General features: G+C 34.5%; 1 protein-coding gene across 13 annotated transcripts in view; it reads left to right on the forward strand.

Moving 5' to 3' along the window:
* Nucleotides 1-23,281, forward strand: part of NBEA (neurobeachin) — a 671,041-nt gene that overhangs the window by 321,764 nt on the left and 325,996 nt on the right. For all 13 annotated transcript variants that reach the window (XM_070578754.1, XM_070578744.1, XM_070578745.1 and 10 more), the window contains one exon: nucleotides 6,609-6,670. In XM_070578754.1, coding sequence (XP_070434855.1) covers nucleotides 6,609-6,670 — 62 coding nt within the window. The remainder of the gene's footprint in view (nucleotides 1-6,608; nucleotides 6,671-23,281) is intronic.

The raw sequence follows: 23,281 nt of genomic DNA on the forward strand, positions 1-23,281 counted from the left end.
TTTGGGTTTTAGTATTAACTTAGAAAGCCACACTATAGGAGCATGTCACAGTGATGAAATAGGAAAATAAATTACATGTTTCAGATAAAAAGGTAAAAGAATGGTAAAGAAAAAACATAGGAAATTGCTATTATGTGGATAGAGATGTGTAAGCATTGCAGAAGTCATAAAAGATATATACTTTATAGTTATACACTGTATCTTAGAATGCTTCCGAAAACACAAGGTGAAAACTACAGAGAACAGAATTTCAAATTACCAGCTGTCCACCACTGATACTAAAGCAAATGCAGCATAGTGAGCACGCGAAACTCGTTTCAAAGGCTGGGGTGCTTATTCCACATTTATTACAGAAAGGAAACTACTTCACCTATTTCAGTGCCCTTAATCTCTACTTATTTTGGAATTCAAAAAAGTTAAAATCATTAGAAAGTTATGTAAAACCTCCATAGTCCTGAGTAGACTGGATTTTTAAAATTCGTGTTATCAGAATATGAAAATTTTGATGGAAAATAAATTAGTATATTTTATTATGAGGAGAAATAGAAAAACTAGATCTTAAAATTGTACTGGGGGGCCAGCCCCGCAGCCAAGTGGTTAAGTTGGCGCTCTCCACTTTGGTGGCCTGGGGTTTCACCAGTTCGGACCCTGGACGCAGACATGGCACCACTCATCGGGCCATGCTGGGGCGGCATCCCACATGCCACAACTAGAAGGACCCAAACTAAAAATACACAACTATGTACCGGGGGACTTTGGGGAGAAAAGGGAAAAATAAAATCTTTAAAAATTAAAACTGTATTGGTAAGATTAGTATGGGTAGTCTACTATGGGACTCTTATAAAAACTGCACAATTATATTTTCTTCCACTCCATGTTATCAGTGTTGCTTATTTATGTCTGGTTTGTCAGAGTTACAGTGTCTACACCCAAAAGACAAACAATCCTAAAGCTCAAAATTAATTTTTTTGCCTATATTTCTAATTTTGTCCAGAATGAAACTCAGCTCTTTCTTCACACGTGCTCCTTCATCTGTTTTCTCTCTCAGTTAAAGGTGCCGTCATTCACCCTCTGTTCACTGCTTTACCCTCTCACTTCATATTCAGTTGTCTAAAATGCTTTATTGTCTCATTCTAAAACTGTCCTTCGGGTCTGTCTCTACTTGTATAGCCACTGCCTTCAGCTTAGGCTTTCAAGATCTTCACTAGACTTTGCAGTTGCAGGTTTCTTCCTATACCACTGAAAGAAAGTGATCTTTCCAAAATAGCTGGGATTCTGTCTGCGCCATGCTCAAAATCCTTCAGTGGTCCCTGTTGCCAACAGGAATAGTACACCACGTGTGGCTCTGCTTCCTGTCTACCTCTCTGTCTTCGTTTCCTCTCACTTCCTTCCATCCTCTGCACTCCCCAGCATAACCTTCCAACTTCATTGTACCCGCTATTTCATATGTCTTTATACCTCTAACATTTCTGTCACCTCGGATGACTTTGCTTTCTTTCCTTTTTTTTATGTAGATAAGCTCTGTATCATGCAACTCAAATATCACATTCCCTATAAATTCTCCTCAGCAGAGTTGCTCTCTATACTTTCTGTGCTTCTAACAATTTCTGTTCTCTGTGTACCTGCCAGGATTCTAGATCATGATTATTTGTTTACATAATCTGTCCCAATTTCCTCACATCTTTTTGAACTTAGTACCTGGCATGGTGTCTGGCACATTAAACACGATGCTCAATTAATGCTTTTTGAGTGAATTGCACTCCTGTTCTAAAAAATACTCTTATTTTTCTCAAAATCTTACTTATTTTTTTCTCTATCAACTATGGTAGGTACTCAGTGAGTGATGATTTCTGGATGTGTTCATTTAATTGATATTTATTGAGGGTGTACTCAGAGCACCGCCCTAGGCATAGATGTCTGTTGGTCTCCTCTCTTGGAAGAGGCCTCTTGCTGAAAGAAAACTCTGACGTTCCTTAAAAGATGTGTCCTACCTGGGAGTGCACTTCCTTGCTTGTCATTGTAAAGCTTCATGCCCTTCACCTCCCACTGTGAGGAACGTCCTGCCAGAGATGGAATTTCTCCACGCTATTTTAAAGTTTAAGGGCTCTTTGAACTTGATCTTCTAATTCTACAGATACATAAAGTCAGACCCACAGATTAACTCAAAAGAGTCTGACAGCTCTGTGTTAAAACAGCATCACTGTACCGTTCACTGTTCTCATATTAAAGAAACATAGGTTCATCCCAAAAGTCAAGCTTTTAACTTCACACTCATTTTACAATTTGGTGGGTTTTGGTGTTTTGTTTTTTTGTTTTTTATGGCAAGAGAAGTGTATTTCTAAAAGTGGAAATTGACTTCTTACCCCTAGTGTGAACCCAAAAGAACTGTGAGTGTTTTGGCTGATGGTTTACTCAGCTCCACCCATTCTTTGTTTGCTGCCTGGGTCTGGACCACCTCTAATTTGTCCTACTCATTAATCATCTCAAGTCCTTGTATCTTAGCTACTCAGCAGACCTTATCTTTCAACAGTGTAGTTCATAATATATTGAAAAGCTCTTACCAGGCAGTCTTCCTCACCTTTGGAATACTTCCCACATATACTAGCCTCCTTCCTTTACATGTTTATTGTCTACACTCCAGGTGTTCACACTTTTTTCTGGTAAAAGTATAGGATTAGTATTTCTAGGTAGAATATTTATTCTGGTCAATGTATCCTTGCTGATGAAAACGTTCCATTAGTCGGTCAACACCTCTAACTAGATTTTTGTTGGAGAGGCACATCTGTACAGCTCCTTTGGGGGCTGCTGCTTAATTGACAAGGCAGGAAAAGTCATCATGGTGTAGAAATGCCATAACTGAGTCTTGGTGTCATTTCCCCCATTTTATAACTTGCTCTAACTTCTTCTTTTTAACTTTCAAAAACTTTTGTGATTTTATTTCTTTCCACCTTTATCTGTCTTTGAATTTTACCCTACCTAGCCCTACAGTCCCACTTGCAAACACCTCCTGTAGTCGAGCTATCCATCCCCCAAGCTATAAAGGTCTTTTCAGATTTTTTTTTGTTCCCTGCTTCCTCTGTACTTTTTGCTTAAGCTAGTGCTTTTTGTCCCCATATCTGAACTTCTCCAAGAAAACTGTTAAAATCGTCCATGTTGGTATTAACCCTATGACCTATCTCTAGTCACGTATTGGTGTCCTCTTAATGTCAAATTATTTATGTAGCTCTGCAGCAAACATGAAATGGGCTTTCAAGTTAGATGACTTGAATTCAGGTCCCAGTTTCACGCCTTACTGAATGAAACACCTTCGGCTAGTCACTGAATCTCTTCATTTTTTCATCCATCACATGAGGTAACAATAATTCAAAGAGTTGTTAAGAGAATCAAATGAGACACCATATAGAAAAGTGATTTGTAAATGATAAAGCTCTATGTAAATGTTAGATAATCTTAGACTTGAATTAAAATATGGAGTACTTGGGAAGGTGTAGATACTGTCCTCTTCATTTCTGTAGACTCCTGAGTGATAACACTGTGCTTTGCTCAGATGAGGAGACATCAGAGTCAATTTGATTATGAATTTCTTGCTAGATACAAAAAGGAAAAGCTCAACCTATTTGAGACATACACTATTTGCCTTATGCATGTAACCTGAGTTATTTATAGTATCACTAGATAAATTTAGTTTTCTTGAGTTATACAAGACCATATTTATTACTTACATTTCAAAATGAGTGATATTAAATTGTCAAATATGGATGCTGTTTTATTTAGAAAATGTGCAAGGATAGAGTTTCATCAGACAATGCTTATATTTTCAATATCTCTAGTAAAAAAAAAATTGCAGTTTACCTATTTGTTTTAGTAATACTTGTGTTAACACTTAGAAATAGTTCCAACCAGAGTGCAAACTGGTGCAGCCACTATGGAAAGCAGTATGGAGTATCCTCAGAAAATTAAGAATAGATCTACCATATGATCCAGCTATCCCACTGTTGGGTATTTATCCAAAGAACTTGAAAATGCAAAGGCATAAAGATACTTGCACCCCTAGGTTCATTGCACCATTATGAACAATAGCCAAGACCTGGAAGCAACCTAGGTGCCCATCAAGGGATGAATGGATAAAGAAGATGTGGTATTTATACACGATGGAATACTCAGCCATAAGAAATGATGAAATCAGGCCATTTGTGACAACATGGATGGTCCTTGAGGGTATTATGCTGGGTGAAATTAGCCAGAGGGAGAAAGTCAAATACCGTATTATCTCATTCATGAGTAGAAGATAAAAACAACGACAAACACATAGCAATGGAGATTGGATTGGTGGTTACCATAGAGGAAGTTTGGGGGAGGTCAAAAGGGGTGATTAGGCTCACATGTGAGGGGATGGACTATAATTAGATTTTGGGTGATGAACATGATGTAATCTACACAGAATTTGAAATATCTTACAATGTACATCTGAAAGCTATATAATGTTATAATCCAATGTTACTGCAATTAAAATAAATAAATAAATAAATAAATAAATAAACTGAGTGAAAACATATGAGGAAAAAAAAAAGAAATAGTTCCAACCAAAGTGATTATATAATTTTTGAAGGTTGGTAAGTCTTCCAGAATTGCCTCTGCCTATGTTCTCATCGTCAAGGTTAGGGGTTTTTTTGTTGTTGTTCTTTTGAGGAGAATCTGTTAGTTCATTCTGTTTTAAACTAATTAGACAAAACACATTAATAAAGGTATGAGGATTTATGGAGTTGAAATCACAATAGCCTTTTTCAAAGTACTGAGAGTACTGTTTGCAAATTGTAATTTTGCTGTCCTGTCAATTTGTTGTCGCAGCATTGATGGAGCATTTGTTTATATCTTTCTTATGATGGAATGATAGTGTTTGTAAAAATTATGAATATTCTTGTTACATAGGGGTTTTGTAGAAGTTCATTTTAAAAAATTAGTTTGTAAGAAATGAATATAATTGCATGTTTTTCCTAATTTTTACTTCAAGTTGTTATGTTTTAAAAAACTCTAATACACAGAATATATGGTGAATAATTCTTTATATAGCTTTACCATCTAAAATCTAAATTGATATGGAGTACATATGCGTAGTCCTTTGGCCTTTTACTTAGTTTTTCTTTGTCAGAATTACAAATAGTTGAGTAGCCAACAGGTGATAAATGTTCCATTAATCTTTCTGACTTTCTAGCTCCTGAGCATGAGAATTGCTGATCAGTTACAGCAGTTGTCTCTTAAATGAGCTTTTCACATCTGCCTCTTATTTCATTAGTTAACTGTCTGCCCAAAGATCTGATAAGATGGAATACTAGTGCCTTTTTACAGCTTGTTCTGTCTGTCTTTACAATAAGGATAGGGTCGTTAGAAGAGTGGGCACAAAAGAGTATTTATCCACCACCTACAATAAATATACATGCTAGTGTCTAGAAGGCATTTGAGACTGTTTATTGAAATCACCTTAAGAAGAAAAAAATAAATGGTTTCGCTTCAACTTCCCATTTAGCAACAACTAATGTAAGACCATGGCATTTCTTACTGTACAGTGTTTTTGCTGATTGCGTTTGTCCTCACATAAAAAGAAAAACAAACCTATTAATTAAATTATTTAAATTTTTCAAAACACTGAAAAACTTTTAAAAATACATTTTAAATTAGTGAACATCATGATTAACATTGATTAATCCTTGGTTACATCTTCCTCTACGTTGGCACTTAAAAAACTACTAATCATGATCTGCTTTCTTATTATATAAAATGTTATACAGCAGTCATCCTTTTAATTGGAACAAGTTTTGATGAATAATTAATGTTTAAACTGTTTATAGGAAGAATATTTTCTTACCTGTAGAATGGGAATAAACTGTTTATAGGAAGAATATTTTCTTACCTGTAGAATGGGAATAATAATGGTATGTCACAGCTTATAAATGAGAATTAAAAGAGACCGTGTACATAAGGCACTTACAGCAGTGCCCAGGACATAGTAAGTGATCCATGAGGAGGAGCCTTTAGTACATACGTGTTAGTACGTCTATTCCTCTGAGGTCTGTTTAGAGACTGCGGAAGCAGAACAATGGAAGATTTCATAAACGTTGCTTAATATGTTAATTGTGTGTGAAATTCATTTTATTATCTTAAAAACCACTTAACAATGGACAACCTATGGGGAATTACCTATGAAGAAATTATTTTAATTTTGTCTTTTGGAAGAAAATTTAGGTAAATCTTCAATGATTCTTGTAATTCACTCCAGGAGACAATCACATAGCAAAGGTCATTGGAATAAAAGCAGCTCTAAAAATTTTGATAACCATCTTCCAGCTTGTTTAAATATAAGAAATGCCTTAACCAAATAAATAACCGAAGCATGAAGTCAATTTTTTAGTATTTTTAAATCTTTTTGAATATCTGAATATTTTAAAATTAATGCTGTAAATATATGTGTTGGTGAATGTTTCCATTCATTTTATTTTAGGAGTTCTATTTGAAAAAAAGTTTTTATAAATTAAAACTATATAATGAATTAACTGGGAATGATGGTTTCTACCACTGTAACTTCATTTTGTTCTAACCTTTCTTTCCTGTAGGCCTCGTTTGTATGAAGTCCAGCACGTCTGTGGTTGAGCTTGTTATGCTGCTTTGTTCTCAGGTAGGAAATCACATTCACTGACTACGTTAAACTACGAGAGGATTCTTTTATGTCACTAACAATAGGATGTAGGTGCATATATATGTATATGTTTATATATTTTTGAAACTTTCATCTATTACCCCATAGCTGAAGAAAATAATTTATATTGAGAAATATGGTGTAAATGGTCTTACAATGGAAATATTTTTCATCTCCCTTCTCTTTTTAGCTGTTTTATAGTTTCCCACCCTCCCTATCCTTCTATTGTCCTCTATCTTTTTATATATGCAAATATACATATATTTGTGATAGATATTTTGATATCCTTCTTTACAGCCCACCGTTTAAAAATGATACAGTAGCATTTGTAATTTTGATGTTTATTGCTAATTACATGGTGTCTTCTTCTCTATTAGATTAGAGACAGTGAAAACTAAGTTTTTTTCAGTCAGTAACCAAAGTATTTAAAACAGCTCATTAGGGAGTGGGCGTTGATGCAATGCCTTGCTGCTTGCCTTTCTTTAAAATGTAATTTGTATGTGTCAGTGTACATTCTAAAAATCTGCTTATGCTATTTTTCTTTAATAATCAGAATTAAAAATAGAATTGAATTGTTGGGTATTGTTTGTTTTTAGCAATTATAAGAAACTAAATATATATACACACACACAAAAATATTACATGTTTCTGATAATGGAAATAGGGACCTAATGGTCTTTCTTCTTGCTGCTCTGTCAGGTCTCCTAGTGATCTTGATTTTCATCTAAGTATTAAATATTTTATAATATGAGAATGAAAAAAAGAGCTTATATATGTTTGTAATAAGTAGTTGCTACATTTATTCCTGGTTTCCTCACTAGAAGGAAAAATAAATCTCAACTGTTTCTAGTTACTGACCTGAGATCTGCCCCCAAACACAGCTAACTCTGAAATAAACAGCAATATGACTTCGTTTGATCCTTAAGAATATCAGCAAAAACAGAACAACCGAAAACTTACCTATCGATTTCCAGTCTTCAGGTTGACTTTCTTCGAGAACATATTCACAGGGAAATCATTAGGTACATTCCCCCCTTTTCAGCCAGGACAAATACTAACAAGGAAGAAGTTGAAGAAAACAGCATCCCTGGCAGGAGTTGATCTGCAGGGCATTTGAAAGTCGTGACCTGATGCCAGAGTCCTGAGTTTGAGAGACGTTCTGGGAGATCTATCCGGAACTTTTAGGTTCTTGCTGATGAACGTTTTTTAAAAACGCTTTTATGGAAAAAAAAATAGCTTAAAATTCCTTCTTCCTTAGCTCTGGGTTTCACTGCAGTTGAGAGAAATAAAGAGGAATGTAGCATTAGGGTCTAGTGTCTTTGATGGCCTCATCATCTAATCATAGGTTTAACATTACTCATTTGCTGGCTCCAGGAATTCCTGCCATTAAGGGCCCTAGAGATGAAACTTTGCCTCAGATATTGATTGAAAGGAAGAGTGAGAAATTTAAGCTCTCTATGCAGTACACTGTCTTTCAATGTTTCAGCAAAGCAATATTATAAACATGTCTCTCAGTTTGATTTTCTAGTTGAATTTTTCTAAATAATTCAGTGTGTTTAAATATTTCATGCAGTTGATTGATTAAATATACCTCATTTAAGTGACTTAAAAATGTATGTTTGAAAAAAAAAATAGCTCCAATTGTGTTTTTATTTTCTGTTAAACTGAAATGCTGCTTCCCTCAAAATACTTTTAAAGAAACAAATGAGTAATCTTCCTTCAGTACAATTTAGGTGGGAGGAGTTTACTATTTTACTGTGAAATTAGCTTATAAACCATCTTCCTAGATTGTTATTTGTTCCAAGGAAGTATAAAACCTTGTTTTAAGGACACAGAAAAGAAATGGACGTCTTCAAAATTTCTTAAAATTACCTGCCGTTTTTGTCTACTATGCAAATTCAAGATGATTTATGTCCTGTTTTCACCCATTAGCAGGGCAACCATGGCAGTAGCAGACTTCTGATAAAGAGAAATGAATACAGTTAATGGTGCTGTGCAGATTGCTTGGCACAGCGCTCTCCAAAGCAGGGTTTTCTTCTGCAGGCCTTAATGCATTTCTCCAACAGTGGAGTGATCCCTGTAGAATCAGCGTGGTTCTCTATGCTGTCCTTGTGCCAAGGCAGAAGGCAATCCTGAGGAATCTTTAAAGCTGCAGAGTTCTGAGTTGTTTTTTTCTTTTATTTTACAGTCAGCGCTTCACAGATATTGATAGCTTCATGTTATGATGATGAGTAGTTATTAGTACTAATAAAACAGTTGAAAATCTTGATGCACTATATATATTTTTTTCCACAGTTGAGAAATACAACTAAGATATTATCCACACTGATTTAATTCTTGGTTAAAATAAGTCTTCAATGCAAGTGGAATTTTCCAGTTTATTTATTTGCTGAAAATATGCTTTTCTTTTTCCAAATTTAGATAAACCATCAAAGGATAAGATTTTGTTTGGAGCGAATAGGTAGCTAAGGATTGAAAAAGGAAAGGAAAAATCAGCATTTCCTGCAGCATTTTTCTTTGATTTGCTGCAACACATTAGATGCTTTTATACTTGTGCTTTTCCTTTTGGAAATTTCATGTTTACTACATGTTATTAAGAATATCAGCTTTTCTTTTCTTCTTATCTGAGCTCCTGAATAAACTTACTATCTTGTGGTTTGTGTGCAAAATATGGTCTAAATTTAAATGAGATCATATTACAACCGTCTGAAGGTACTTGTCAAGGATAATTTGGTTCATATGGACAGGCTTTTAAACTCCCAGGGACATGCCATCCAGTCTACCCCCCAGTGGAATGTTACGTCTCTGTAGAAGCCATATTTTAAGTTTTAAGAAACTATTAACATTATCATTATTTTGCATTTATTGTTCCACAAATACCCAAAACATTTTTTACTGTATTGTGGCTACTTTTCTTTTCCACTTAGATCTTATGACACAAAAGTAAATTTTAAGAAGTAACTATTTGTTCTTCTTCCCTTTCGATTTGTATTAAAGTTACTCTCAGTTGCATCTTTTTTAAAAAAAAAAATTTGTTTCCTGTCATTTGAAAGTAAAATAAACTGAAGTAAAATAATTATTATGTATTATTTGGACAAAATTAGTGTTTAATCGGTTAAACAAAGGTTTACTACAGAATTCTTCAGTATATCACAGCTTTGATACTGTCTTCTGCCAACTTTTTTTTAAGTTTTATGATCAGATCTGGTTTAGATGCTTTACATTATTCTATATGTGTACCTTATTTTTCCATTACCTTATTCTGAGTGTATTGTGTTCTTTGATGAATAGCAGATTTAGTTTTCAAGTAAACATTTTTGGGTACTATAATAGTTTCTAATTATTTCCAGATTTTTTTTTTTAGGAAGTCTCCATCAGAGGTACTCCAGGAAAAATTGAGTGATGTTATCCCATAGGATTTCTTTAAGTTTTCATAAGTAAAGCTTAGCAGATGTCACTTGTGTTTTTCTGTGCCTTATCTGTCAATAGAAAATGTTTTATAAATTGAGAAACTTTTATGTAAAAAATAATGTCTCTCAGTACTTAAGCACTTTCTGACTTGAAGCACTGATTAAGCAAATATATACTTAATAAATCATTTTTATTCTCATTAAAAACTCAAAAACATATAAGAAACATAAAGTAGAAGTCCGCCTTCTAAGTCCCTAGGATCTGTGTATGAAGTTACTAGCATGAATTATTTTGTGGTTTTGTTTGCCTTTATTCTTTTCTAAATACTTCATATACTTAAATAAAGAAGATTTTAGTGACTTCGCTGATGTGATCAAGGCCACAACCCAGAACTTCTAAACACAGCACTTACAAAACAACCACAACTGAAGAACAATCTTTCTTTTTCAGATGATTTGGACTTTGAACTTTTAAATTTTTCATATTTTTTCCAGTCTAATACAGTTCAGTCAGCTGGTACAAAGGAAAAAGACATCCTTCTCTTCTGACTATAATAAATGTAAGATTGATGTATAAAGACATAGCTAAAGTGAATATGGAGGCCGACTAAAGAATATGCATTCTTGAGCACTCAGTACTGAAACGGTTGTTGGTGTGTACAGAAGATTGTAAATGTAAGAAAACCTGGGATGGACTAGATTTTTTTTTTCAAGCCTCTTTGGAAATATGAAATCCTAATTATCTTGATGAAATTATGTCACATTTAATTATTTAGTGGCTACTTTTTTTTTTAACATTGTGATGGTTATTAAAGATTTAGTGATACATTCTCCCAGTTCTTAAGGAATTTAGTGTTATCTATAAAACTTGCCCATTATGTGACTGAATTTGAAATAAGTAAAGATTTAAAAATTCTGGCATGATATTTATTTATTTATTTATTTTGAGAAAGATCAGCCCTGGGCTAACTGCTGCCAAGCGTCCTCCCTTTTTTTTTTTTTTTTGCTGAAGAAGACTGCCCCTGAGCTAACATCCATGCCCATCTTCCTCTACTATATACGTGGGGGGCCTACCACAGCATGGCTTTTTGCCAAGCAGTGCCATGTCCACACCTGGGATCCGAACCGGTGAACCCCGGGCTGCCATGAAGCAGAAGGTGCGAACTTAACTGCTGCGCAACCGGGCTGGCCCCTGGCATGATATTTTAAATTGAATATGATTATTTACTACCTATGTCTGGTTCAGAAAATTGAACCTATGAACCAACAATAAGGTTTTTGTAGAAGGTTTTATTGAGATGGACTAACGATGGACCTCTTAAAACTAATAGGCTTACTATGCGGCATGAGCAGGGAAGGAGATGCAGGCCAAGGAAACAGTCCAAGGAAAGGTCTGGAGAGAAATGAACCTGTTCCATGCTCACACCAGTGACCAGCCTCATTTGGAGCACATCAGAAAATAAGAAGCCAGACTATATTTATTTGGATTTATTTGGTTATGTAGGGGAATTGCCAATTTCCAGGCAATGTGTGAAACAATATTTTCCTAGAGGGCATTTTTTAATATCAAATATTGTAGTATGTTAATAGAACAGAATTGAAGTTGATAAGAAATTTTGAACTTGTGAAGAGTGTTGGGTAGTTCATGGTCTTTGGCTTTACAAATTCTGCCTCTAGTTTTGAAAGGAATAAAGTCACTGTTTCATTCCTGAGTATCTTACAAATCCCGCCTTTTTCTCTGGACAGTGCCTAACGCCAACTCTCATCTGTGGTGTGATGTCATCTCAAAGTTAAAGGGGCAAGTTGGGCGTTTAAATTTTTTTGGAGTTGCTATAATTATTTCATCTTTCTTGCCATGAAGTTTATAATATTTCCTAAGAATAAATAAAAGTTAAGCAGGAGATTGAAAAATATGGTGATACATAAAGACTGTTGTCAACTTGGGTCATAATAAAGATTTCAAATTATTATAAAATATGGGGAAAATTATATAGTAAGATGTAGGCATTTTGAAAAAAGAAAGAGGATATAAATATGAAATGGTCATAAAAATCTATTTAATTTATCTTGGGTAGAATGTCTACTGAACAGATACAAGAGGGCAGACTCAACTATCTGTTATCTACCCCATTATTGATAGCATCCCTCTTGGAAGATGTAGTCAAAAAGAGAAGACAAAATTACTTTTGATCATTTCCATGAAGTCTCTTATTGATTTCTTTTAACTCCTGGAGAAGTTAGCAGGTATTATAAATTTTAAAATAAAATAAAAATTCAACCACTTTTATGTTATAAAGTGTTTTTTCCCTAAGCTACTTGTAATGTATATGATACTGGTAGATGATATAACACTTTCATCCTTGTATATTTAGTTCATATCCAACCCAAATTATAAACAGAGAAGGAAAATGATGGATGAACAAAAGTTCTGAGCTCATCCGTGTGAAAATGGTAAAATATGAAAGAGAAATGAGTGTCCTTTTCTCATGTCTGAATTTTCATAATTCAACTAAAATTAGGACAAGAAGAAGTCAGTGAGCCTTGGTCGGCTGCAGGATGACCCTTAAGAGTGCTGTCATTTCTGTGGCGGAGCAAAGGAAATGTACCAAATTCTGAGGCAACCAGATTCCCCTGGAACACTGCTTGCCCACCTATCTCCCTGACCTCAAACCCCTTTCCCTACCTTGCCACCGTATCCACCCCTTTCCTTTCTTCCCAGTTGTTTTGGTTTGTTTGTTTACCCATTTTTGTTTTACTGTGTTTCCATTATATAAATTCTTCAGACACGTTACAACTTTGAAAAATAGCAAAAAAACTGTTTATGTATTTCACAGTCCTACCAATATTATATATCCTCTTGCTTTTTGGCGGATTTTTTTCCTTTGTACTATGTGTATTTCAACATGCTTTCTTTTTATTACCTATCATGTAATAAGTAATTTTCTGTGTCCTCTTTTTCTTCCACTGCGCGTTCCCTCATGATCATTTTTTCTGTGGTTTTGTTGTTGTTTAAATAACTATAGACTCACAAGAAGTAGCAAAAATAGTACATAGAGTCCTATGTACTCTTCCCCCAGCTTCCTCCAATAATACCATCTTATATAAATGTAATACAGTATCAAACCAGGAAATTGATATTGGTATAGTAATGTTAGACTACACATATTATTCAGCTTTCAGCATTTTTACATGCATTTATTTGTGTCTATATATAGATCAATGCAATTTCATTCTTCATGTTGATGTAACCACCACCACTAACAAATTACAGAACTATTACTATTACCTCATATCTTCCCAGTTATGTCAAACTCTTGTCTTTTATGAAGCTTTTCTGGATGATTATTATATGGCTCTAATCACTCCATAATTCCCCTTAGCATTTGAAGTACATATATCTAGATAATAAATAAAGGTACTTGTTTACAGGTTTGAATTGGATGCCCTTACAGGTGATAAAGGCATGATTTCCTTTATCTGTTACATTGGAATTTCCTTTACAATAAGCATCATGTCCAATTTCCTCTCTTTTTGAAGCATTCTGTTGCCCGTGATGTCTTCTGTTTTGCTCGCCACTGTGTCATCCACACCTAGCACAGGGTCCAGCACATAGTATAGATATTTATTAATTTCTTATTGAGTTAATTCATGAGTAAGAGTAAAACACAATCCCCCAGATGATTTGATTTATTTTTACTCTGATAAAATATATATAACATAAAATGCGCCATTTTAAGTGTATAGTTTGGTGGCATTAATTACATTGACAGTGTTGTATAACCATCATCATTATTTATTTCCAAAAATTTTCAACATCCCAGAAAATAACTCTGTACCCCCTAAGCAGTATTTCCCTATATCTCCCTCCCCCAGACTCTGGGTACCTCTAATCCACTTTTTGTCTATGATTTGCCTGTTCTCAATATTTCATATAAGTAGAATTATAAAATTATCCTTTTGTGTCAGGTTTATTTCACTTAACATACTGTTTTCAAGGTCCGTCCATGTTGCAACGTGTATCAGAACTTCATTCCTTTTTATGGTTGAATGATAATCCATTTTATGTATAGAACCACATTTTGTTTATTCATTAATCTATTGATGGACACTTGAGTTTTTTCACCTTCTGACTATGGTGAATAATGTTATTAACATTGGCTACAAATATCTATTTGAGTCTCTACTTTCCATTCTTTTAGGCATATACCTAGGAGTGGAATTGCTGAGCCATGTGGTCATTCTATGCTTAACTTTTCAAGGAATTGCAAAACAATTTTCCACAATGGCAGCACCATTTTACATTTCCATGAAGAATGAACAAGGGTTCCAATTTCGCCATAGCCTCTCCAACACTTATATTCTTTTTTTTATTTGTTGTTGTTGTTGTTTTAAATTTTAGCCACCCTAGTGAGAATGAAGAAGTATCTCCTGGTTTTGATTTGTATTTCCCTAATGATTAATGGTGTTGAGCATCTTTTCATGCACCTATTATTGGCCATTCATATATCCTCTTTGGAGAAATGTCTGTTCACATCCTTTCCCATTTTTAAATTGGGTTTTTGTTGTTGTTGAGTTGTAGGTGTTCTTTATTATTCTGGATATTAAACCCTTATCAGGTATATGATTTACGAAGATTTTATCCCATTCTGTGAGTTATTTTTATTCTCTCAATAGTGTCCTCTGATGCACAAAAGTTTTTAATATTAATGATGTCTAGTTTATTTAGTTTCGTTATTGTTGATTGTGCTTTTGATATCCTATTTATGAACCCATGGCCAAATCTAAGCTCATGAAGATTTTCTCCTGTGTTTTCTTGTAATGGTTTTATAGTTTTAGTTCCTAAATTAAGATAGTTGGTCCATTTTGAGTTAATTTATTATATGGTGTGAGATGGGGATTCACTGTCATTCTTTTGCATGTGGATATTTGGTTTTCCCAGCACTATTTGTTGAAGAGAGTATTCTTTTCCCATTGAATGAATGGTCTTGCTACCCTTGTTGAAATCAGTTGAGCACATATTCCCAAGATAATTTCTAATGCAAAAGTAGTTCCTGTACATTAAGAGAAAAACAATTTTAGCATACAAGGTTAAATAAAATTTCTCCTTACCTCATATTTTCACTACCTAGGAGTAATAACAATTGATCATTTAATATGTAGCCTTTCAAACTATATTTCTATACATAAATGCAAAGTTATTTCTCTTTTTATTAGTATAAACAAACATTGCGGTTATCGCAGTAGTAGTTTAAAAATTGCTTTTCCCAGTTGATACTCTAGAGTTGCACTGTCCAATAAAAATATAATGTGAGACATGTACAATTTAAAGTTTTCTAATAACCACATTTAAAAAGGTTAAAAAGGTGAGATTAATTTTAATAATATATTTTATTTAAACTAAATATAATTTCAACATGTAGTCAATATAAAAAATAATTGAGATATTTTACATACTTTTTTTGTACTCTTTCAAATCATGTGTATACCGTTACCCCAGAAAAAAACACTTTAATCATGTATATATTTTATACTTAGAACACATATCAGTTCATACTAGCCACATTAGAAGTCCTTATAATAGCCACATGTGACAAGTAGATACTATATTGGTCACCACAGCTCCTCCCTCCATCTATGAATATCTATATGTAGTCCAAAGTAGAAGAGGCTGTTCCAGAAGCCCAGAATATTGTAGGTCTTTAAGCAAAGATCAGCTACTCATGTGTCAGAGATTCTTGTCCTGGATTAAAAAAGATGACGGCCAAGTTTCTCTCCAACACTAACACTGTTATACTGCCTTATACACCTATTGCTGTGTGATTACTCATGAATAAATATGAAATATTTAATATAACTGTACATAATTCTGCTTCGTGCCAACAAAGCACAACAGGGTCATAGAATTCAAGATTTAATACTGGAAGTTCCTTTTATTCTTAAGTAGTAACATAGATACATAGCATAGAGTAATTTATTTTTTTGCCAAGGCGTGAGTTGAGATCATATGTGCTATGAGTTTGGGATGTGGGAGTGAATAAGCCAAGCAGACAACAAAGCATCAACAGCTCAATGCAGCATGGTTGTTCCCTATTTGTTCTTGAAGACAAGGCAGTTTTCATCATGGTCTTTTGCTGTGGGATATAGTATAAACCTAGGTGGTAGTCACAAAATATGAGTATGTACAAAGGTCTCAGAAATATCTTGAGAAATATTAAATGTCTATTGTACCTGTAGGTTATTTATGAACATTTTTTGAGAAGCTAAACTTGCGTAGTAGCTTAATTCTACCCAGCACTTTTGTGATATAGTTAAATACAGGGTAGAGCTCTCGATACTAATGGTGTAATTTCCTTTATATTTATATTTTACTGTATCATGTTCTTAAATTATAAAGTTTTGAGGATCACTCTACTGATACACCTATTTTTAGTTCTAAAATAGTGACATTCAAAAACCGTCATCAAAGGAGTGACACGAACAGTACAGTATAACTTAAAGACAAAATAGTAGTGCATCAGTCATGGCTCAGACAGGTAGTAAGCCCTGAAGAAATGTGTTCTGTTGAACAAATGCAAATGATCTTTTTCGTGATAAATCACAGAATTCAGGGAAAGACAGTCTTTGTTATTTCATTGATTCCAGACCAGTACAGGATTTTGTTTTATTGTTTTTAAGTTTTAAAAGTTCTTGTTCTATCAAACTTTAATTTCAAGAACTGAAGTTCTTCAAAACCATAATATTATTAAATCTTAAATTGCATATTTGAATGTGGAAAACACTAACTTTTTAAAATGTTGCATACTTGTTTTTACTTTGTAATTAAAATTTTTAATTTCAAAAGGCACACATCTTGAAAGTTCATTTAAAAAACGCTATTCTAGCTTTGACTGTTTTCCTACCTAAATAGATCTTCAAATATGAAACATTTCCTCTATTTTCTTATTGAATAAAGTTACTTCCTTGAATTCTTCTGATCATTTCTAGTAGCAGATGTTTTCTCAACAAGGAAGAAGTATTGTCACCAACTCAACTTAGCATATAAATATGCTTGTATGTTATATATATTCGTAGTTACAGAAAATGCTCTGTGGAAAAAACATTATCTTGTAAAACTATCCAGATTATTTTTTATTGTAAATACAAACACAGATATATGTGTGTGTGTATATATATATATTCATAAGAATATTTATAATAAAAAGTTGTGTTGAATTTATTTATGTAATTTAGTGATCCACTAAGATCCTGGGAAACCTCCTTATATTTGTCTTTTTATGATACACCAGCTTTTATATTTAAAAATATTTATTTAAAAAATATTTTAAAATATTTATAAATATATATAAAAAATATTTAAAAATAAATATATTTCCATATTGCTCAATGGTTTTTCTGTGGTTCAGCCTCATATCAAGAATCTCTTTGAAGTGATTATTAATTATTCATTTCTTAGATTCAATTTTTCCTATACTGCTTTTAGTAAGATGTTCATAAAAATAAGCAATGAAAATGAAAAAAAGTACTTTCAATACTTGCATATACATTTTCATTAGTTTATTTTTTGCATACATTGAAAACGTTTCTCGTCTCTGTTTTTCTCTCTACTTAGTATTTTTTTACTTCGGTCCTTGTACTTAATATTAATAACTTCTTTAACTTATTGCACAGAATGTATAAGCAGGCCAGTTATAATGAACACTCGTTATGAAAATTTTTGAGGACCATACCTACTTCTTTCGTGGCAGTTAATGATAAGTAGACTCTAAGGATATAGGAAGTGAAAAATCAGTTCTGGAGTTCCAGAAGACTTAAAATCTCATTTTAACCACCCATTTTACCTTGAAATATTTTCCATATTTTCAGAGATTTTGACATGGATTGAGTCTCTAAAAACATTAAATTGGTTTAATTAGTAATATACAAAGCAAAAGGGAATGAGAAATGTGCATTGAGCTGACATGGAGGAGGAAAAACTGATGGGGAAAAAAGTCACGTCCTGGGTCTGAGATTTCTGCTAGGTCATCTAACTACCATAAAGTGATTGTGAAGAGAACATAGGGATTTCATTGTCATCCTTCTGGAACCTATTTGTCTTCAAAGTGTTTAGTTTCAAAGAGTCCTTAACTTGATATCCAGTTCTCTGAAAAAGTCCTTCATCTTGAGGAAATTTTATGCATCCATGTAGAAGAGTTAAAAAATTGTGACAAAACTGTCTAAAGACTTGCGAGCTCTCTGCAGGCTTTCAAACCCAGTTGAGTATGTTTCCTCATGAAGATGAAAATTTGGTGCCTATGTTTAATTTACACCTTTTCTTATGGCTGTTGAATTTCTTTAGTAGTGGAGTAAGTGAATGTATGTGTGTTTTCTCAAGTGGCAAAGACTTTCTGGAATGATTTGTAGATAAGATTTTAAAATCCACTTTTTTCCTGTCATTACCAAGGGATTGTCTTTGTTGAAATGACAATAAATTATCCCCTTATATACATTCTCATGTATCCATTTTCCTTGTTTTAGGTAATTCTCTAATTCTACACGTCAGAGAGATTGTTAGAGAGCTAGGACTGTGATTGAAGTCTCCTCTCCTTGTCCAGCTATGTCCCACTTGTTAATTCTCAGCATTGTTTATACCTCAGCGACCACGAGAGACTCGGGTCTTCCTCTGTGCCATGTACTTTTTCTTGTCACAACGTTTTACATATCTCCCCTTTCAGTATTTTACCTAATTGTTCTTTTGAAACTCCTAGAATAGTAATTTGCATTTAAGAAATAGTTTTTGAAATGCAAAAACAAATATGTGTCAGTGTAAAAGAATATAATCATTGCCCAACCTAATTTGTTACTCACATTTTTTTTACACATTCATTATAAGTTGACACTTGTAGTCTTACAAAAATACCATTTATGGGAATGAAATATCATTTCAGAGCTGAAGATGACCTTAGGAATGGCCACTTTAGAAGTGGAGACTTCAGTAATTATTTTGTAAATTATGATATATAATTGTGATGCAATAGTATGCTATTTTGCAAATGAGTAGAAGGAAGTTTAAATAACTGAACAGTTTGAAGAAACATTTACACATCACTTAACCAATAAATTACTTCATGCCGGCAAGTTCGATACTTTGAGATTTGTATGTGTACAGTGTTGTTAAGAGGGAGAAATGCCCTAAGTCAGTGGGTCTCAACACTAACTTCCCATCAGAATCATTTGGGAAGCTTTAAAATAATACCAATCCCTGGGCCCTCTCCTTAGAATTATTCTGATATGATTGGTACTTTTTAACAACTCCCCTGTTGATTCTTTCGGTTAGCCAGACTTGAGGACCACAGATATAAGCAATACCTTAGATTTGGGAGGATTAAATTTAGTTCAACAACAAAAATACATTGAGAATGTACAGTATGTCAGACGCTTGCTACTTACTAGGTATGCATAGTTAAGTAAAACAAGATCGTTCCTTTCAGTGAGGAGTTTATGATCTAGTGGGGAGACGTGTAAGTAAATCACTGTAAAATGTAAATAATTGTGTTTCTCAGGGACTGTTTTGTGATTAATAAAAGTAACCAAATGTTGAGAAAATGATGATTTAGGCTTGATCCCATTTCCTGTTTCCAAAGTTTTAAAATTATTTCTTTTACATACTTTAAGATTTATTACTTTGCCAGTATAAACTCTTTTTTTAATTTTTTTTTTAAGATTGGCACCTGAGATAACATCTGTTGCCAATCTTTTTTTTTTTTCCTTCTTCTTCTTCTCCCCAAAGCCCCCCAGTACATAGTTGTATATTCTAGACCTGCATATACAGGACCTTCTGGTTGTGCTGTGTGGGACGCCACCTCAGCATGGCCTGGTGAACAGTGTCATGTCCGCATCCAGGATCCAAACCCACGAAACCCTGGACCGCCGAAGTGGAGTGTGCGAACTTAACCACTCGCCCCGCGCGAGACCCTCACCATAAACTCGTTACACTACTGCCCTTTTCCATAGGAGTAAGGCCTAAAAATCCAAGTATAGCTTGGGATAACCAGAGCAGAATATGCCATTTGTTATACTTTTCCCATAGGGTACTTTTTCCTTGGCATTCCATTTTTTCCCTTACATTAAGCATTTTTGTATTCTACGCAATATTGTGTACCATATTTTACTGAGGGTGTAGAGCGATTGGATTTTTCAGCTAAAGATGCCCTCAAATTGATTATCTACGCAACTTTTACAACTGTCATTCAGAAGTCATGAAACAAGCTTTAGAAACCATATTCAGGGGCCGGGCCCAGTAGGGTAGTGGTTAAGTTTACGCACTCCACTTTGGTGGCCTGGGGTTCGCGGTTCAGATCCAGGGTGTGTACCTACACACCACTCATCAAGCCAAGCTTGGCAGCATCCCATATACAAAATAGAGGAAGATGGCACAGGTGTTAACTCAGTGAAACTCTTCCTCAAGCAAAAAGAGGAAGATTGGCACCTGCTGCCAATCGTAAAAAAACAAAAAAAAATGTAGAAAAAGAGTTTATTTTGGCAAAGTAATAAATCTTAAAGCATGTAAAAGAAATAATTTAAAACGCTCAATGCCAATCTTCCTCACCAAAAAGGAAAGAAAAAGGAAAAACCCACATTCAATCCTGACATTTTCTGAGAGGGGAAAATATACTTTATAGGTGAGGAATATTTATTGTCCCTTTTTCTCTCTCTTATTTAGTATTTTTTTAAGTAGTTGAAAGAAATAAACTTGTGTTTTCCTCATTGTCTTATGAGATCTGTTTGTTTAAAATTCACCAAAACAATGAGAGACTAAATTAAGTCTCATGCTAAATCCCAGAAAACAGCTGATGAAAACTTATCTTTAAAATTTCTAGTTTTAGTGCTACTTATATGGCTCAAGTCATTACTTCTCATCTCTTCCATTGAAGCAGCCCCCTAGGATGCAGTGGATAGTAGAGTGGGGTTAAAGGTGTGACAGACTGTATATATAGCCCATGCACCCACGTGAGCATGAACATTCTATGCCCTTATGTTTTAAAATACATACTTTACTATATTATTCTTATAGTAGTAAAAATTTTGAATTAAATTGCTTGACCTTTTTTTCTCTCAGATGCCGGGGGATGAATATGTGTATCCTGGTATTTAGTGTGTCTCCTGCCTGAGACTTTTTTTATCTCATACTACAATTTGAAAAATAGAAACTTTAAACCAGCTTTCTTAGACGATAGGTAATATTTTTGTAACCTTACACATTGTTAGTATTAGTTATTGTAGTTAACAGAAGTCATACTTGATAAATTGAAATTATGCAAATAGGTTAGTATAGTTGATGGGGAATTTTGACAACCTTCAAAAACTGAATTATACTCTCTGACATTAAGTGGAATCCACTTTGGCCCTTACGTAGGTCCAGGCCTGCAGAACTGCTCTTGTCCTCCCAGCCATATCACGTTAGTGCATAACCCATAGGGTTCTATGGTAGAGAAGAAAATATTCATCTTTGGCAAGAAAATAACTGATAGAACCTAGAAAAAAAGGTACCGGGAGTATAATATTTTTAAAATTTTGTACAGAAGGATTTATTTTCTTTGTTTTCCAGCTAATGTCACTAAACTAGAATTGAACTCTTACTGCCTTAATGCTGTAGTATAGTCACCATGAAAATTGCATCATCTATTTCTTCTGGCCCTACAGTTACCACAGATGAATAAAATATGGCTCTTCCTTCAAAGACACAGTACCTAAAATCTACTCGTATAATGTGCACATGAAGCACATAAAGAGTAAACTGAGGTTGTAGAGACATATGGAAAATACTATTAAGTAGCTAGTGTTAAACTCTTATGTTAGAAAATTGATAATTACACCTTATGTTGTTTTAAAATCTTATATCACGTGAGTATTTGATACTGCCTACGACTGAAGAAAGAAGAGCAGGACACTTACAGGTGGCAGAAGAATGAGATATTTTTTGAGGAAGATTAGCCCTTAGCTAATATCTGCTGCCAATCCTCCTCTTTTTACTGAGGAAGACTTGCCTTGACCTAACACCCGTGCCCATCTTCCTCTACTTTATATGTGGGATGCCTGCCACAGCATGGCTTGCCAAGCAGTGCCATGTCTGTACCCACGATCTGAACCGGCGAGCCCCAGGCCACCAAAAACGTACACACTTAACCGCTGAGCCACCAGGCCAGCCCTCTCATTCTCTGGTCTACAACCATAGTCAAGGCTCTTCATCCTAAAAACTGTGAACCTATCTTTCCCTCAGCCTCCTATCCTATTTTTTCTTAGCTTTCACCACAAAGTTGTTTGAAAGCCTCTATTCCAGTTACCACTTCTCTTTCTCAGTTCCCTTTCATTCATCGACCCAGGGCAATTGGACTTCCATCCACTGCATCCTAATCGCCAAATCTGGGACCTCTCCTGTGCCCTCATCATCCTGACCTTTCTGACGTGTAGGGAAATTAACAATGTAATAATACACAAGAAGAGTAATAGGTTTCTAATTCTTTTATATAGTTTTTTTATTTTTTTTAAAGATTGGCACCTGAGCTAACAACAGTTGCCGATCTTCTGGTTTTTATTGTCCTGCTTTTTCTCTCCATTTCCCCCCATACATAGTTGTATATTTCAGTTGTGGTCCTTGTAACTGTGGCACGTGGGACGCTGCCTCAGCATGGCCTGATGTGTGCTGCCATGTCCGCGCCCAAGATCCGAACCAGAAAAACTGTGGGCCTGGGCCGCCGGAAGTGCAGCACGAGAATTTGACCACTCAGCCACGGGGCCGGCCCCCCTTATGTATTTTTTAAAAGCCTGAAAAACTTGGAGAATAAAATGAGAAAGTGGCACAATCCCCCCATCACAAAAAGGTCCAAGAAAATTCTCTTGGGAAAGAAGACTTTCGCCTTCCTTTCTTATGTGAGCTGTTCTTTAGGTGAGAAACTCTGAGAAAAGAGCAACTCTGTAAATTCAGGGCTTCTGAGGAAGGTGTTGAAGTCGAATACAAAGCCTGTTGATAGTATTACATTGTCATCCAACACGTGCGGGAATTACATTGTCTGTATTCATAAAAACAATTCTGGAGGAAAAAAAATGGATACATTGCAATGATGAATTTTCATTCAGAGTTTAATATGTCTTCCATATTAAAAACCTCTCTGTAATATGATAAAATTAACTATTTCCTTCTTGG

This window comes from Equus przewalskii, chromosome 16, assembly GCF_037783145.1.
Source record: "Equus przewalskii isolate Varuska chromosome 16, EquPr2, whole genome shotgun sequence".
NCBI lineage: Eukaryota > Metazoa > Chordata > Mammalia > Perissodactyla > Equidae > Equus > Equus przewalskii.